We start from the raw sequence: 17,022 nt of genomic DNA on the forward strand, positions 1-17,022 counted from the left end.
TGTAGTCTTTTAAGTAGACAAATTTGTTCATTATATTTGTGCATTCACTGTATCACATGATGACCTCCACACAAATAAGCTCAACATCTCCAAAGCAAACAAAGCTTAGAACAAAGATTCATTTATGTAATCAAATTACCAAACTGTAGTACTCATCTAACTGACCAGTAATTGCATTTGGGCCGAAAATAAGCTGCCTAAATGTTGCATGCCTTGTGGAGAACTACACTGGAAACAGCAATTACATTTTTTAGCTCAAGGGTAAATTTAAACATCTAGTTACGCAATTTAAGTGTGCATGATGCTGTAATGTAATGCTATCCAAAAGTATGCAACAGAGATCTCAGGATGCCTGAGTTTACGTCCGGATGAACCCTGCAGTTAGTTCTTTTATCTTAAAATGTAACTCATAATAATAACTTTGATTAGAATGAAGTGGCCCATTTCTTAAATAATTTCAATCTGTTTGAACAACTGATGACAATCTGTGGGGTTAACAAACAAATCCCAGTTAAACTCTTGTGTTTCCAAAGCAGGTGCTATTGCAACTATAACTGTACCCATGTTCATGATTTCTACCTTCCCTGTAAGAGCTGTTTCACTAACACAGCTTCTTAGGCAATCTTTGCTTTGTCTGACAAATCATTATGGAGGTCTTTATTTAGATGTAATTCAAATGAGGTTGGTCCCTGAAAGAACTATATTTGATGTAGAAGATGGTTTGTAACGCACTTCCCTCTAATTTGCTTCATTTAGTTTAGGATCACAAACCTTACGTTCATCTGGCTAATGACTAAGTTTTGCATAACCGAAGCAAAAACATCCAGCAAATAAAAGCATAGCTGCTTTTGCACACATTTAAAAGTTGTTATTCCACATACTATAAAAATAAGCACATTTAAGAGCACATGTTTTCTCTCAGGTTATTCCCTCTCTGTGTATCAATGCACATTGACACCAATCCAATACTGCATCAGTGTAAGGAAACCTCTTGCTAATTGTAAACAGGAGAGAGAGAGGTGAGCACTCTGTCGAGCGGAACACAGACCTCCTCTGTAGAGCCGCAAAGTGAAACACTGATTAGTGATGCTACATTACTCTGCTTTGTCCAAGGGCAACTGTTTCATATTAGCTAACTGTCGGAAACACAGACGCTAACCTCAGTGCTTAGAAATGTCCTGCAGCTGGTCGTCTGATTGACGTTTAAATATCAGAAATGGCTATTGTATTCAAATCACAGTCAATATCATATTAAGGAATAATTAGTGAGTATTTCAGTAGTTATTCAAATCAGAGGACCTTTACAATGGAGATGAAGCACTGAGGCTGAAGTAGATAAGACACTGTAATTGCGAGGACATCTGCACAATATGCATTTATGTTTGTATTGTTTCCTCAGAGGAAATGGCACATAATCTGGTTCTCTAAATTGAACCAATCAGGGCGCTGCACACTTAGACCACGCAAAAACACACACACACACACACACACACACACACACACACACCAAAAATATAACAGAGTCCATCTCCAATTTGTCACATCACCATTTCCATCTACTCCTATTGTTACGCTTCTTTTCAGCAAGCACCTTATCTCACTCTAAGCCATCACCTCTCTCTGAACTCTCATACCATCATATTCCATTTATGCAGCTTCATCCATTAGTTTAATTATCTCTTCTTTGGCTCTTGGAACTTCCACTAAGCTCAAACTTCCGCACCTTACTGTTAGAGAGGGCATGCCGTCACCGCTGACTCGTCTCATGAGTGACAGTGCAGAACTTTAACGATGATAATGCCGGCTCGTCACTCTAAATCACTTTGGTCCAATCGGGTATATGGGAGGTGCAGATGCAGGTGTTTGGTCATCTAAATCAATCTAAATTTTGACCTGATAATGGCAAAAGATGAAAAATGAAGTCTGTTCCAAATTTCATGGCAAGCCATCCTAAAGTTGAGACGTTTCACTCAAAACCACAAATATGAACTTCATGGGGGCTTTCGAGGGAAAGCCAAGGGCTCACCATTAGGATTCATCCTCTGGAAACCATGTGCCAATTCATCAGGTATATATGGAGATATTTCACAAGTTAAAACTTGAATCTGTTGGTGGCACTAAAGGAAACGTCAAGTGATCACCAAAGTCAACAGGATTCATCCTCTGGGCACCGTGGACATCTGCACAATACTTAACAGCAATCCATCCAAGCAAAATTTCAGTCTGGACCAAAGTGGTGGAACAACAGACAGTCAGACATTGGTATGCCTAAAGCCACGCAGCCCGCATGGCTGAAAATGCCAAACACATCCCAAAGATTACTGAACCAATTGTGTCACCAGTCTCGCATAAAGCAGCTGGCCGTCAGATGGGAGGGGAGAGCGAGCGGCGGTAGATGCCTGCCAGAGGGCCATCGTCCCCTTGACTCGGGGAAACAACGGCAGGAGGATGAGTTGACTGCGGGTCACTGCAGAGCGATAAAACCAGGACAGGCATAAGGAGACAGGCAGCCTGCTGTCTCCCTGGGGACAGAGGTTGTGAGACACACAGAAGCCTCTCACTTACCTGCCTGTCATGGCGTCAGGATGACCCCGCAGCATGAGGTCAACACTAAGCAGACCATTAGCCACAGTCAGCAGGTAGAGGTGAAAGATCTCCGCCCACACAGTGAACCCTCAGATGACATGTTATCTGGTATTTTGTTTCGCCTACTTGTACATACTATTTTGCGAGAGCTGCTATTTCAGGTATAAGGTCCAATAATGCCAGTTTTATACTGTGAAAACTGGAAGACATCTCAATAATGCTCCCTAAATCATCCGTTATATAAAAGCTTATCTCCTCTCAAAATGTCTAAAATGTGACATGGTCTTCTTTACAGTATGTGCAGGGGACACGACTTGTATCTAATATTGATCGCAACTTTCAATATTACATTGTGAATGAAGTCGGGGGGAAAGTATACAGATCAGATTTTCATCTTTCATCACAACGTGGAGATCAGCTCTGGCACATCACATGAACAGAAGCTGTCTGGGACTGATACAGAGATCCATGCACCGTCCTGACATCGTAATTATCTTCCAAAGGCTTATGAGCTATTCTGTTTCTCTATTAGTCAAAAAAATACACTCTCAGGCACACACTCGGACAGAAATGATGTAAAAACAATTAAAAGAGCCAACATTGAAATGTTAACTTCTCCGAGAAGTACGAGTAGCAGTGGTTGCAGTGGAAGTACTAGTTGTGTGTAATATCTTCACTCACTGAGATGTTTAGATTGATATGCATAACAGCAAAAGGCATTCACATACATATGAAAGGCAAAGCCAAAACATGAACCCAATTAACGGAGTGAAAACCTCCACCAAGCCCTATTAATCTCCTGAGTTAACCACCGCTTTCAAATTCAACAGTGTCTTGGGAGTAGGAACGGCTGTGTACAGCCAAAGTTTGGTTGACAGCGATTGTATGAGAAAGGTCATGGAGTCTCCAGACTTAATAGGTACCTTCCTGTTTGCTGCCTGAACTCTCTGAAGAGATCGCAGCTGAACACAACGAAGCACAAGTCAATCCAGCCATTAGTGAGAGAAACGTTGGTAACAGGCTAAAACAGACGGCCAGAGGCCATCTTAGCATAACCTTCTTGGCGGAGGTGAGCATCGACTTCAGCCAAATTCCTATCTGTAACTTCTGCAGCTGTGCACTCTGACCTGAGCTAAACAGACAAGCATTTATTTATTCCGGCAGATGATGAAAAGCTGGCTGCATGGCCAAGCCTCTGTCTGCACAGCTCTACCCTTCTGTCTGCTGCTTATTCTGCCATCCTTTGCTTGTATTTTTACAGCTTCAGAGTAGGAGAGTGTGTGCATATGTGGGGACATGTGCCAGCTAGCAGACAGGGAGAGAGAGAGAGCGGAGGAAATTAAAACTGAGAGAGGGGAACTGTGTGAGTTCTTTGCCTTGCGTACCCCAAAACCACAAATTAGGCCACAAATCACAAGATAGCGCATGACCACTTCCCCAGATGAGTGTTGAGCTAAGCACAGCAAGCAGCCATTTTAAATCCAGCCCTAATCCAGTCTGTGTCTCACCCTCCTCACTATCCCCATAGCATCCACACGCAAACCCCCTGCTCAGAGTTGAGATGCAGCCAGCATTAGAAAAGACAGATGAGGAGCAAAAGGAAGGGATGGAAGGGAGGAGGGAGCTGACATAGAGGAAAAGAACATTAATCCCGCTGGAAACGTGAATGCTGGTGAAGATCGCTTAAATTCTTTTCATCATTAAAGTTGCTGTGGGCAGGTCTCCACCATAGCTATAGACATAAGAATACAAAGGAAAGTTCTCGGCTCTCCCTTTGTTGCACCTTTACTGTGCCTTCCTCCTACAGACACATGCACTGAGAAATCAGTCCGGCTTACTGTAAACGGCGATGAAATGAAAGTATGAGCTTGGCAATGTTACCAAAGCAGCTAATGACGCGAAAGCAGGGGTGGTGGTGTGCACACAGATGACTGACAAAGTGGCCCTTTGCCCTCAAGCTTTAAAGTTTCCCTCTGCTGCTTGAGGCTTAAAATGCTTGTAAGAAAATAACAGGGCCATGGCAGAAACCGGACACACTCACTTTCATTTTCAAACACATTATTTTTGCTCAATTCAATCGGAGGTCCATTTATGAATCCTGAATGATAAGTCTTCTCATCTTTCACCTTTAAAACAGGAAAATGCAGACAGGAAATCAGTGAGGGTGTTTGCTTATGGCGCATAAGGTTTCGACGATGACACATTTTAGAAAGCAAAGGAACAGCTTCCACCCCAATAATTTCATGATACATCTAAATTATTTATTATCCCTTGCAGGTATATGAGCTCCCACTTAAATGAGTAATGAGACTCTACAAGACAAAGAATGACAGGCCTGAGTGATCTTCCCTCTGCCTGCTACTGTGAGAATATGAAGCCGGATCGCCCTAAATTAACATAAATGTCTTTGGCTTTGCAGAAAGATAATAGTGCAGGTTGTTTCAGATTTCATGGTAGCAATGTATGGGTTATATTCAGAGTTTTTAACTTACTCCATGCTTTAAGCTAGCCAGCGGTAAGTGTGATTGATAAACCCAATTACAGACTCAATTACAAAAATCTAATCCATGTATTTTAAGTCTTGTTTTGTTTTTTAAACCAAACAATATCAGCCACCCCACAGGCACCACTAGCTCAAAAAACACACAGCACAAAAAAAAAAAAAAAAGCGTGAACCACTCTGAGCTATTGCCCTCTCTGAGCTCGGCTCACCCCCTCAGCAGCCATTACTCTTCTATGTTGCAGTCGTTCTGCAAGCTAAGCAGGGACAACAATGGCTACATGTTTACACAGCAAGAGTCCTTATAATTTAGAATCTAGACAGGAATCAATAGTTAGCCGTGTAATTCAGTAAAGTAGAGATAGTAGCACAGGATTAATGATATAACAAGCATGAGATTGCCCGAGATGTAGAAGTGACGCAGTACTAAATGTCATCAATTGCCTCTGTTCTATTCACTTTCCACTCACTGGCTTGCAGGTTTAAGTGCAGCTTTATGCTAACATATCTCACAGCATTTGCACATGTGTCAATCAAACAGCGTTTTAGAAATCAAGCAAATCATTGCACATCTCCCAACATTTTGCTCTTACGCCACAATTAAGGCCGTGCCCCCTACAGTTAACTCCTCACCTCTGGGGGGATATGTACTCATTACAAAGTAAGCCATCATGATTATGTGTTTAAAAATTTGCTGAGCTGCTAGCTAGCTCATTCCAGCTCATCAGCATAACCACATTAGAGAGCAAACCTGTGGGCTGGCAACCTCACACTTCCTCAATATTGCAATCCCAGCAGGCCGAGAATGTCCACATCCATTATGTTGGACCTGAGCCGCCAACTAGGCCTAATATGCTGCCATAAGGCACACCAACACCATGTGACACCTGAAATCAAATTAATTAGGTTTGCCCAACAAACCTGTCGGTCTAATACATCAATCTGCCCTAAACAGGGAAAAACAGAAAATTTGGCAGTATTTATTATAGTTGCTGTGCACTGGGCCTTCGCTTTATGTGTCCTGTTGGCAAAGGCCCAGGATACTGTTCTGTGGACATGCCACTGTGACAATACAAGCAATCAACTCCAACAAAAACTCACCGATTTAGCTCAGGGTGTGGGAATCCCTAATTTATTTCCATCCTTAATATATTTACCTCATCTAGAGAAAGGAAACAGATTGTCAGAAGCAGTGGGAAGTAAGATGATTTGGAGCTCAATTCTGCTAAATTGGTTGCTGCCAGTGTGATACATCATGGAGAATTAAGTTGCCTCTCCCCTAGCACAGAACTTCGGCAGCCATATTGGCACATCTGTCAAGGGCCCACCCCTGACAGAGACAAATGGACCAATTCTGGCACACGAAGGCTGATCCAAACTGCTAGCAATAACCAAGATGAATAATGAGTCAGCTTGGGCCCTGGAAAATTCATTTTTAATAATTAGTGTTCGTGCACCTCTCATTTTCTCAGAAAATGAGAGCAGGTACAACTACAGGTTGATACAACACATCAGCAAGACTGGAGGAATATAGATGATGTTGTGTTAAGCTTCCATCATCACAGAGAATGGCTGTGACTACAAATGCAGGGGTGTAAGACAGATGAATCTCCCTCTGTTCTCCCAGGAGGAGGAAATTAATCAAGTCCAGAAAGCGGTGTGGCTACGAGAGGCAGTGGAAGAATGTTGCAAGACGAGCACAACAAAGTTCAGGAGATCGTAAGAGTTTGACTCTACTGTAAATGAACACTGTTCCGACGCTCACACTACAGGGAAAAGGGGAGACAACTCTGCATGTGCCACCTGTGGCAGTCAGGGTACAGCAGCCAGGATGTGCCAAACGGGGGGACTGACTGCACTGTCCCTGTTTGTGTCAGAAACATTAATGTGTTGACAATTCTTGATCATATAAATGTATAGGCAACTCACATTCAAGCACATCTGACATGCATACCTAGCCCACGGCTGCATTTCAGTCACATTCGGCTCAGTGTTACAGCACATAATAACGCAAAAAAAAACCAAACAAACAAAAAAAAAGTGAAGCAACGCCAGCCTCAAGTGGCCAATCGAGGAACTGCAAGTTTCTGGCACTTCAGCGAAGGCTTCATTTTTCAGCCCCAGAGTTTCCCGCTTGGCTCTAACAGGTCAATTTAAAATGGCTAAATGGTACAACGGCTGCATTCATATAGCGCCTTTATCCAATCTGTCTAACACTCACTCATTCCCACGCTTCTGGCAGGGAGCTACCGTGCAATTTGGGGTTCAGTGTGTGTTGGAAACTTTAACAGGAGGAGAAAGGTATCAAACCGCCAATCTTATGATCCCTGATAACTCGCTCTACCTCCTGCCTCTCCTTGTTTTAGTATATTACAGCATTCAGTTAAATAGCAATTTAAAATGTCTTGTGAGTTACTATTGTGTTTGGCAGAAAATCCTTACAACAACACAAAATTGGCTTCCAAACGGCGACTTTAGCAACACGACACCAATTTGTAGCCACTAATAAAATGAATTTGTTTCATATGAATTTACTATTAATGTCATTTTGGGGGGACACGTCGTAACAACACAGGAAAACCAACTAGGTTTTAGTCAGTGGAGGTTGGGGGTCCAGAGACTGGGTGCATCAGTTAGTGAAGCAAGAATCAATGCAAGGTTTGGTCATTTGAATAGACTTTGACTCTTATAGGACAGATATGAATAAAGCGTGATTTCATCCTCCCTTAATTAATATGTAGATTGCGCTTAATCTGGAAAATGCAAAAGATATTGCGAGAGCTGAAACACCACCCATATTACGCAGAGTCACTTTGTTTGGTAAATCACAGCACACATTATTTAGATGATGGTAACGTCACTGGACTGCGCCGACATTAAATTCAACTGTGACTCTCAGCTGCCATTTTAAGTATTTCACTCTGGCAGAAATCTGATTTTACCAATTGCTCTGTCGTGTTCATTTGGACAACAAAAACTGTGCATCGTGATTCATGATACCAAACAAATCCCACAAAGGCTTTAATATCCATGATTTGATTGTCTCAAAACAATCAGGAGCAAAACGTCATTATTTACAATAAACCAGATTTCATCAATGGGAGCCGGAGCTCTTATGAAAATTGCCTGCCTCTTTCTAGTCGGACAAACATGCAGGAAAACATACATTGAGGCTGGTATTTTTATCTTCATCCCTGAGGAGTGTGTCGCTGTATAGAATTCTCCATACCTGACCCTCCAAGCAGCCCCCCTGTATGGCCGTATAGTCGGGGAGCTTTGCTTTAAAGTCAAGTGCTTCTCCTAGATGGGGGTCTACCGGGAGCAATCCTCCTCTCGATTCATTACCTCCAGGAGGCAGAGCTCCTTCTGTCGGGCACCATGACAACATGGCACTGCTCTTTTCCCTCCAGCCTTTGTAGGGGGGTGTCAAGCCACGAGAGACAAAGTGCACTGCCTTCACAAGCATCCAGACAATATACGGTTCTAAGAATCATATGGTGTAACACGTCGAAACCGACTAACCAATCTGAGAGGCGCAGTCACATTTTAAAATCAGCCCAAAAACTCCTGCAGCGGGCATGTTCAAACAAACTGTGTGTCTCTATTAACGAGATCAGTACAGTGCGGAACGATGCATGATTGACATGGGTGCCTTAAAAGCTGGGTGCACCTGATCAGTACAGTTTTTAGCTGCACATTTTCTACCATCAAAATGAACAGAATAATGTCACATATGTGAGGAACTATAAGTATAAGCCGCTCGAGAACGTGCATCGAGCAGGAGAACTGAGGGTGAATTCAAAGCCTAAACAAACAGCCCTGGCAATCAGGAACAGTGAGTTACCTAATCTTGTTTTGTATCCTCTAAAGTACTAATTAAGTTGGATCAACATAGCAATTGATTGAAAATGACACTTCATTCACTTCATTATGTGAGACATGAGTGGAAAGATTGCTAATGATCACGGGCAACCTCGATGAAGTGGAATAAAACAGTCGGGCTGCGGGGAAATATAATCCACACGTATCAGACAATCGCAGGCTCTTTTAGTGGCTACAACAGCTTGTCGGGGTGGCTTCCATCCAAACAGCCACAACCGCTGGATGGAACCAGGCAGCGGGAGCTCTATCAGTGCAGAGCTTGGAGTAAGATATAAATGTGAAAAATCACTGAGGTGTAGCACCGTAATGGCGATATTATTCATTTGTGGAGGTAAGACTATCATTATATCATCTAAACGATTTGGGCTACAGTAGCATGTGCTCCTGACTGCATTTTTAATTTCTCCAACTACAATCAGTTATCTTTTTTTTTTCTCTCTAAGCCAAATCATAAATTCTCACAGTGAGCACAGCAAGAACATAAATCTTTTATTAGGCCTAATTACTTCATATCAGTCTGGAATGACATGAGAGTTAATTCAGGGACTTTGTGAAATTTCATAACGCTGTGAAAAGAAAAAAAAAAAAAATATTTTCAGGGTGTTAATCTATATTTTTCTACATCGAATGCCAATATTTCTTTGCTCAGTTTTCCTTTTTTGTTTTTCATTCTACACACTGTTAGAGGGGATCAAGCATAATGCCTCTGCAAATGCACATTAAGGTACTCCAACTGTTGTGCTGTAATTAAACTAGAACAATAAATCAACAAGAGTGCAATCAAAAGCAAACTACTGCCTATATTGGCCAAAACGTAAAAGTACTGATAAAGGCAGCCTGAGAAGCTAACAGAGAAGATGTGAAAACCTGCAGAGATATAAAAAGGGGAAAATGATGCATAGCCCTGTTCCTGTGGGAGTCTTATAGGGAGTATGATATCATCCCTCTTATGAAAAATGCCTCCACGCGCGCACACACCCATGCATGCACACGCGCACACACACATACACACACACACGGACAGCACGCCTTAAATAACTTTTAATCAAATTTCAGGGTGTAGGTTTCAAGACTACTTACATTGAGGTTCATAACCAAAGCACACAGGAAGGTGACGTGCCATGGGCTGATAAGAGCTGTCGTTACACCGTGTGGCTCTTTCCTCAACGCACCGGACTAAAGTGTAACATTTAAGGGCTTAGCAATCAGTCTCATCATGAATTACGCAATATAGTTTGATAGTCACGACGGCGATATCATTACATTAAGTAAAACCAATATTAACAAAATTTTTAAATGGCTATATAAATGTAGAAATCAGTGTGGCCAATGTTTAGATTATTACAACACATACTTCCTAAAAAACTTTCTGAATTGTTACTGCTCCAGTTTCTGAGACTGCCATTGTTCCATATACGTCAACCAGCTCTGTACACTGTCTGACACACAGTGAGGGGAGTGGAAAGTAAGTGTGAAACAACGGTTGATGTGCTCACCTACATATTATGCACGCTACATGCATCGAGCTGGCTGAGCTGAAGTATCTTTTGCAGCAGTACCTTTTAGCTTCAGGCTAACCCTACTGTGAGCATTTCTTTTACACTCGCTCACACAGAGCAAAATGCCCTTAATAACCATTTAGCTGCTAAGGCACGCCTGTCTGTCCCCCATTCACAGCCTTAGCCACTAATCACCTTTCCAAAGCAATGGACATTTCTGTGTTCCCTCAATGCTTCCTTTTTTCTCAACACAATCAGCCAGCTGCCTTCACCGGGAGGAATTAGTGCTGTGCACGGGCCTGAAATGAATGTCCAAAATCAACCCATCAGCCAGTTCTCTGACCAGATGATTTTTTTGTCCACCTACCCCATTTAAAAAAAAAAAAAAAAAATCCTTCTCCCAGTTACCAGCCTGCCTCTTCCTAAGCCTGCCTGCAATGCTGCACACAAACACGACAGAGTACATAACACTCAATAATCAGTCAAATAAAAGACATATGGCCCTGAAATTGAATTGACCAAAGAAATGCAAAAAGTCAGAATCAAGCCCGATGTACACACCTACACACATGCAGGTTTTTTTCTTCCAACAGCACTGCCAAAGGTAAAATATTCCATCAGTATAATAATTTGCAGGGCTGCGATTCACTCCACGACTGGAGGAACCAAGTTAGTTATTTGCTAGGTGATGTTTTTGGACCCTGGCACCTGTAAATATAATTTTACTGACTGCTCCTCACTTTCTGAGCTCTTCCAATGAGGTGCCCTCGATCAAAGCACATAACCTCCATTTCCCACCGGTGCTGCTCAATGGCCAGCATAGGGCTGTGTTTGCACTTGGTGTGAATGTGTATGGCTGAATGTGAAGCAGTGCTGTAAAAGAACATTGATGTGTGCTTATCAGAACAGCTCTCAGCCAAATAACACACCTCCTGGTCTGCATACACCTGCCTAAACATTTAAAAAAAAGCACCAAACTATGACACATAAAGGAAATTGTAATGCAGACGGAGCGTTTTTCTCATTGATTTCCATTTAATGAGCAACAATATTTTATTCATATGTGAGTGGATGCAAAACTAGTTTACTGTATGAATACTGCAAAATACTGCATGTTGGTACCCTCTGGAGTGCTGGTGTGTAAAGTTAAAAAAAAAAGATCATTTCTGCATACACAAAATGCCTTTCACAGTTAAAAAAAAAAAAAAAAAAAAAACTGTTGACATACATATTAACAAAATATTATCTGTTTTGCTAAATTTGTGTTTTGCTTCAGTGAACAGAGTTTGTGCATCAATTTGCCACTTTCTCTTAAAAAACACACCCCGACTGCACCGCCCAAATACACACAGAAACACATACTACTGAGAATATTTACAGGCATAAAAGTCCATGTAATGAATCATCCATTAGAGTGCACATCTGACGGTTCACTGTGGGCTGCCATGTCCATCCATCTTTCCAGTTTGTTAAGGTAGATGGCTCAGAGATTAGAGGAGGAGGCAAAGCTAAAGTCCCAGAAGCACTTACTTTGGCATTAAAAGCATGCATATTAATAACAGAGGCAGGAAGGGAGAAAAAAAAACTGAAGTAGCTAGCTTTTAACTGCCATGCCTACTGTATTTCTGATACAATATACTTCAATGCAGATGGAGGTCGGTTGAAAAACTGCACAGCTAAATATGACATTTTACTTGGGCAGGCCATCCAGGTATATTAACAGCCACAAACGTATATTTAGAAACCAATTTTAGCCTTTTTTATTTTTATCTATTTATTTAGAACAACACCATCCTTGATCAGTAAACTAGCGGATGAAAAATCCAAAATGCGAGCTGTATTCTCTGGGCTCTTTGGGGCTTCATGAAACACACTGCTGACAAAGAAAGTCAACAGAGAAGACAAATACAGGGAGGTGTGTGTGTGTGTGTGTATGTGTGGTGAGGGGGGGAAGAACTGAAGGGAAAAGCAAGGTGAGCTAACATAAAGTGGAGAATTAAGCCAAATTAAAATGGTGAAATAAGAAATAATAATAATGGAAATCTGATGTTTTCTGTGGGAAACGCTGCATCACTTGTTGAAAAGGAGCAGGGTTCAAAACTAGTACAAGGCTTTTATTCAGTTGCATACACATTAATTGATCCTAATGCATTTCAGTGCAGTCAGTGCTTGAATGCCTGATCCAAACCCGAGAATACAAAAATAAAAACATTTTAATCGAGTCCACTTTTCGTGTAGTTACTCGCAGTTGGCGACAACATAATCTGAACACAAACTCGCTGTGTCGTATGTCAGTGTTTTCTTCTCTCCCGTGCATTAGTTTAATTAGAGTTATTAAGGGAATGAAAACATACAGTAGAGGTATACTATTATATGAATACTAAATGCCTAATTCAGCCCATCTGGCTGCTGCAGTGAGGAGGAAAATGGTAGGCAGAAAGAGGAAAATGATAGATGCCAGAGAGAGTAAGGGTGAGGAAGTCACAGAAATACTGTACATTTTCCCCTCCTACTGCGAGCTGTGGCCAGCACACAAATGAGAGCTCACCTGAATAGGACCAATAGGGGTCACCAACTGCCCTCCTCTCCCTCATTTCGCCCACGCTCCCATGGCGCCCATCTCCAGCATGTTGAGGTTGGCCACCCGATGCAACTGTGGGAGACAGAGATGACGTAAGAAAACCCACGGGGAGAATAAAAGTTTCATTTACTGCCCGAACAAATGACAAATATCAACAATGCTGCGGGAGAACGTGTCTGAGAAAATGGAAGCGGCATGTCCGCAACATGGTGAGAGATTTGTAAAGAAAATAATAATGAAAACATTCGATTCAATTTTTGTTTAATGAGCACAAAGCTCAGTCTCCCTCTGGATTCAATTCCTGTTGACACACAAGATTTATGGCAAAAAAAAATAAAAAGGCACCAAATTGAACATTAGCATTGAAATTTTAAACACAACATCATGGAACAAAATCCAGGGTTTTTCCAAATCATCCAACATCAATGTTGTAAATACATCAAGTGGGTTGTAAATACAATGCAAATACAATTTAAAGGTATTTCAGAAGCCCCCCCCCCCCCCCCCCCCCCCCCAGAATGCATTGCCAGGGCAACCAGTCAGGAGGGAAAATCAATGCAAGCCTCTTTATTTGTTTCCTATTTACAGAGCAAACGCTGTGTACGAACACAGATTCTTTTCTCGGTGCACACACACACAACGGAGACCCGTTCTTGGGTGAATTTGACAAAAAATGTTCTGTATTAGAATCGTTGGCTGCACCTTTAAAAAAAAAAAAAAACTATACAAGCACAAAATTGTAGATTACAGCTAAAGTACCTCGACACTTCAGCTTAATAGAAACATTCAGTCATATTGCCTTAATTCTTCTCCCAAATTGCAGCTGTTGCAGCTCCTCTGAGGAGGACGATAAGTCCCAGAGGTGGCTATAACTCCGGGTCTCTCCACCCACCTGGCTATTCTGCCAAATTTCATGAACTTCGCATCCTCACAAACTGAACCAGTGAAAATAGAACGAGTAGTAATGGTTGTGACTGTGTGTGTACCAAAAAAAAAACCCTTGCTTTCAGCCCAGGTGCCATCATTTGACACAGTGCCTTAATGGGTGGTAATGATTATAACCATCAGGGAAGTGCACAAAACAAGAGGAGCTTCTCCTGCAGCCCCTGTGATGCTTCTTGCTCTTTTACAACAACAATCAATCAAATTCTTTACTTCAGCAACTGGTCTGGGAAAGAGAAAAAGACAAGATGCTTGCAATATATGTATGGATTTGACAGTGCACCAGCAGCTTCCAGTCCAAGCTCCTATGTGAAGACTTAATTTAGTAAAATGCAGACAGCCTATTGTTACCAGGAGTGCAGACAATCAGTCCCATGTCTTCTGGGCACAAATGTCTCTTTAGCTTCTTGGGGCGAATTGCCCGAAAGAAAATCAAACACTGTCAACAGAATTACAGCGAATGCTAGAGGCACAAATTGTCCTTAAGCAGACACACTCTCTAGAGCATGCATAGTCCCAGACTCGCAATAATCAAACTCATTGGGGAAAATATGCCCTCGTAACGGATGCAGCCTGTGCCTGCAGAGAAGAAAATGTTGAGCTGAAGCCATTGTCAATCAGGTGCATGAGCAAAACAAGAGAGTTTTGTGTTGCTTTAAGCAGTCAAAACCCACGGTGGCATTCAAAACCTGGAGATGTATTGGCTAATATTGGTTCCCTGTTGCTGGAAGGATGCAAACAATTGGGTACGCAGATTGTTTCTGTGTAAAAGGGAATGGCAGGAAAAACTAAAACAAAAGCCGAGATGACAATCTGCAGCACTAAAAATGGAGGCACAAATGACTGCTCCTTGCTGCAATCCAGTTTTGGAATCTGTTTAGACACACTGGAGTTTTTCTGCACAGCGGGTTACACGTCGAACTCACGCAGATGCTTTTACGAACATGCAGCATGGCACAACAGTTAATATCATAGGTAAAACCACCAGGGTAGTCTGCTCATGAGTGTCTCATTCTAACACAACATAAGCAAAAGAACCCCAACACTTCAGCACCGAGGACACAACGACCTAAACACGCCAACAACAGCTTGCAGTACATAAAACTACAAATATTTATACACACAACATAGGATTATCCACCAATATAGACACAGATTAGGCTTGCTTTATGGATTTAAGTTTTAAAAGCCCCATTTTATTATTGTACACATGCGATGCTGCATCATGACACAGTAACTGTGACAACTACTGCATATAAATCTTAGTAGTAGTCTCATAAGGTTAAAGGCAACTTGGGAACAACGGCAGAACTCCCTGGACCTGCTGCAGCCGAACCACCTTTATACAGTGAGATGTATTGGCTTGATCAGCATCTGCACACATCAAATACAAATACACACACACAGAAAACACACACACACACACATCTCCAGCCACTTAAGGCGAGCTCAGCTCTTACTAATAGTTGCATCATTACCGGGGATTAATTAAACTAAGCACTACATCAAGCCAAGTCTTTCCTTGCACTTAAAGTCAGTACATTGCTGTCTCCAAAAAATGGTCTCCAGAATAGTGTGAGCCACTTACACAGTGTTTTTCAAATCAAATGCATTGCTTTGAGGGAGGTCACAGAGGCGACATGGGTGAAGTGATAAATAGCTGCTTTGTTATTGTCACATGTATCAATTCACTGTGGGAAACACGGGATAACATAAAGCGTGAAGACAGAGAGTGAGGGAGTCTCTTTGGCAGAGACTTGGAGCGTATTTGGAGGCAGGTTGCGAAACAGGAGGGCTACACCGTCTTTGATCAGAGAGCATAGGAGACAGCACCATGTCAACAGTTTACACTCATCCATGTCAGCCATCCCCCGTGGGCAAAGGATTAAAGCCACAGCATCTCTGATAGAGCAAAGCAGACAACACAGTCTGTGCCGGGCCTGAAGGAGGAGGCTGAGGAGAGTCGTGCTGCAATCCAACGTTCACAAATCTTAAATCTGGTAAACACAAGTGAATAGGCATTATGTAGGTTAACCGGTAATTTAAAGATGAGATGAGATGTTCTATACGGACAGTTTGGCCTAAAACCTATTTTCACATTACAGCATTGTGGAATTTTGCCTAATTTTCCACATCTGAGTGTGCTTTTAGGAAGCTGAGAGGAAATAAAAGGCTTCAGAAAACACCTACAGAACAACACCTTGTACAATATCTCGGCATACAAAATCATTTTCTCTTTCTTCATTGCCCCGAGGGCAGCTAAATCATCTACACCAACACTAAGCCCTGCCATTTGTTCCATAATATCACACTCAACAACAAGCCTAGAACCCCTGAGAGCCCTTGAAAAACAGCAGCCTAACAACAACCACAGGAGCGTTTAACTTGCATTAGTCATGGGGGGCCGGAGTTAAAATATCAATCTCATCGCCAAGGTAAGCATCAGGTATGTGACGGGCCGCCAGGCTGGCACGTCTATGTCACTTGGAGGAATGCTTAAGGATGGATTAAGGCATCAAATGCACCCTGAGTTACAGTGTCCATGTAATTTAGGTAAACAAAGAGCTGCAGAGTGATGGAGTACGTGATGACATGAACTCCGTTATCTCTAAGTGAAATACACATCGAAATTCTACCCGATGCGCTGTTGCTGAGGTGCTTAAGATCACAATGGAGGGATCTCGATTTGTCTTTTGTCATTTCTTTCTACAGACTGCATAATCACTTAATAGTATATTCGATTCCAGATTCATTCAGCATGAAATGGGACCAAAACACATCACATAAAATAAACGGATAGCAATAATTTCAGATTGCTGCGCTAATTATCTGCTGCCACTTGATGGAAGAAAATGTGCGCACAATAATGCAAATTCAACACCTGCATTCTTTCCATCAAAACAGTGTAAGTGCTTGGCCTAATCTCAATATACAGAAAAACTGTGGTAACACTTTGAATTCACAAATGTGACTCGTGCAAAAACGACCCAACTCTCACTGCACAGAAAAAGTACATCACATGGCATAAGGTG

At 42.0% G+C, this 17,022-nt stretch overlaps 1 protein-coding gene across 2 annotated transcripts in view; it reads right to left on the bottom strand.

Annotated features, from left to right (window-relative positions):
- The window catches only part of ca16b (carbonic anhydrase XVI b), a 100,482-nt gene that overhangs the window by 65,169 nt on the left and 18,291 nt on the right, over positions 1 to 17,022 (bottom strand). For both annotated transcript variants that reach the window (XM_076759451.1, XM_076759460.1), the window contains exon 2: positions 13,016 to 13,120. In XM_076759451.1, the coding sequence (XP_076615566.1) occupies positions 13,016 to 13,120 (105 nt within the window). The remainder of the gene's footprint in view (positions 1 to 13,015; positions 13,121 to 17,022) is intronic.

The sequence above is a fragment of the Chaetodon auriga genome, chromosome 2 (genome assembly GCF_051107435.1).
Source record: "Chaetodon auriga isolate fChaAug3 chromosome 2, fChaAug3.hap1, whole genome shotgun sequence".
Lineage (NCBI taxonomy): Eukaryota > Metazoa > Chordata > Actinopteri > Chaetodontiformes > Chaetodontidae > Chaetodon > Chaetodon auriga.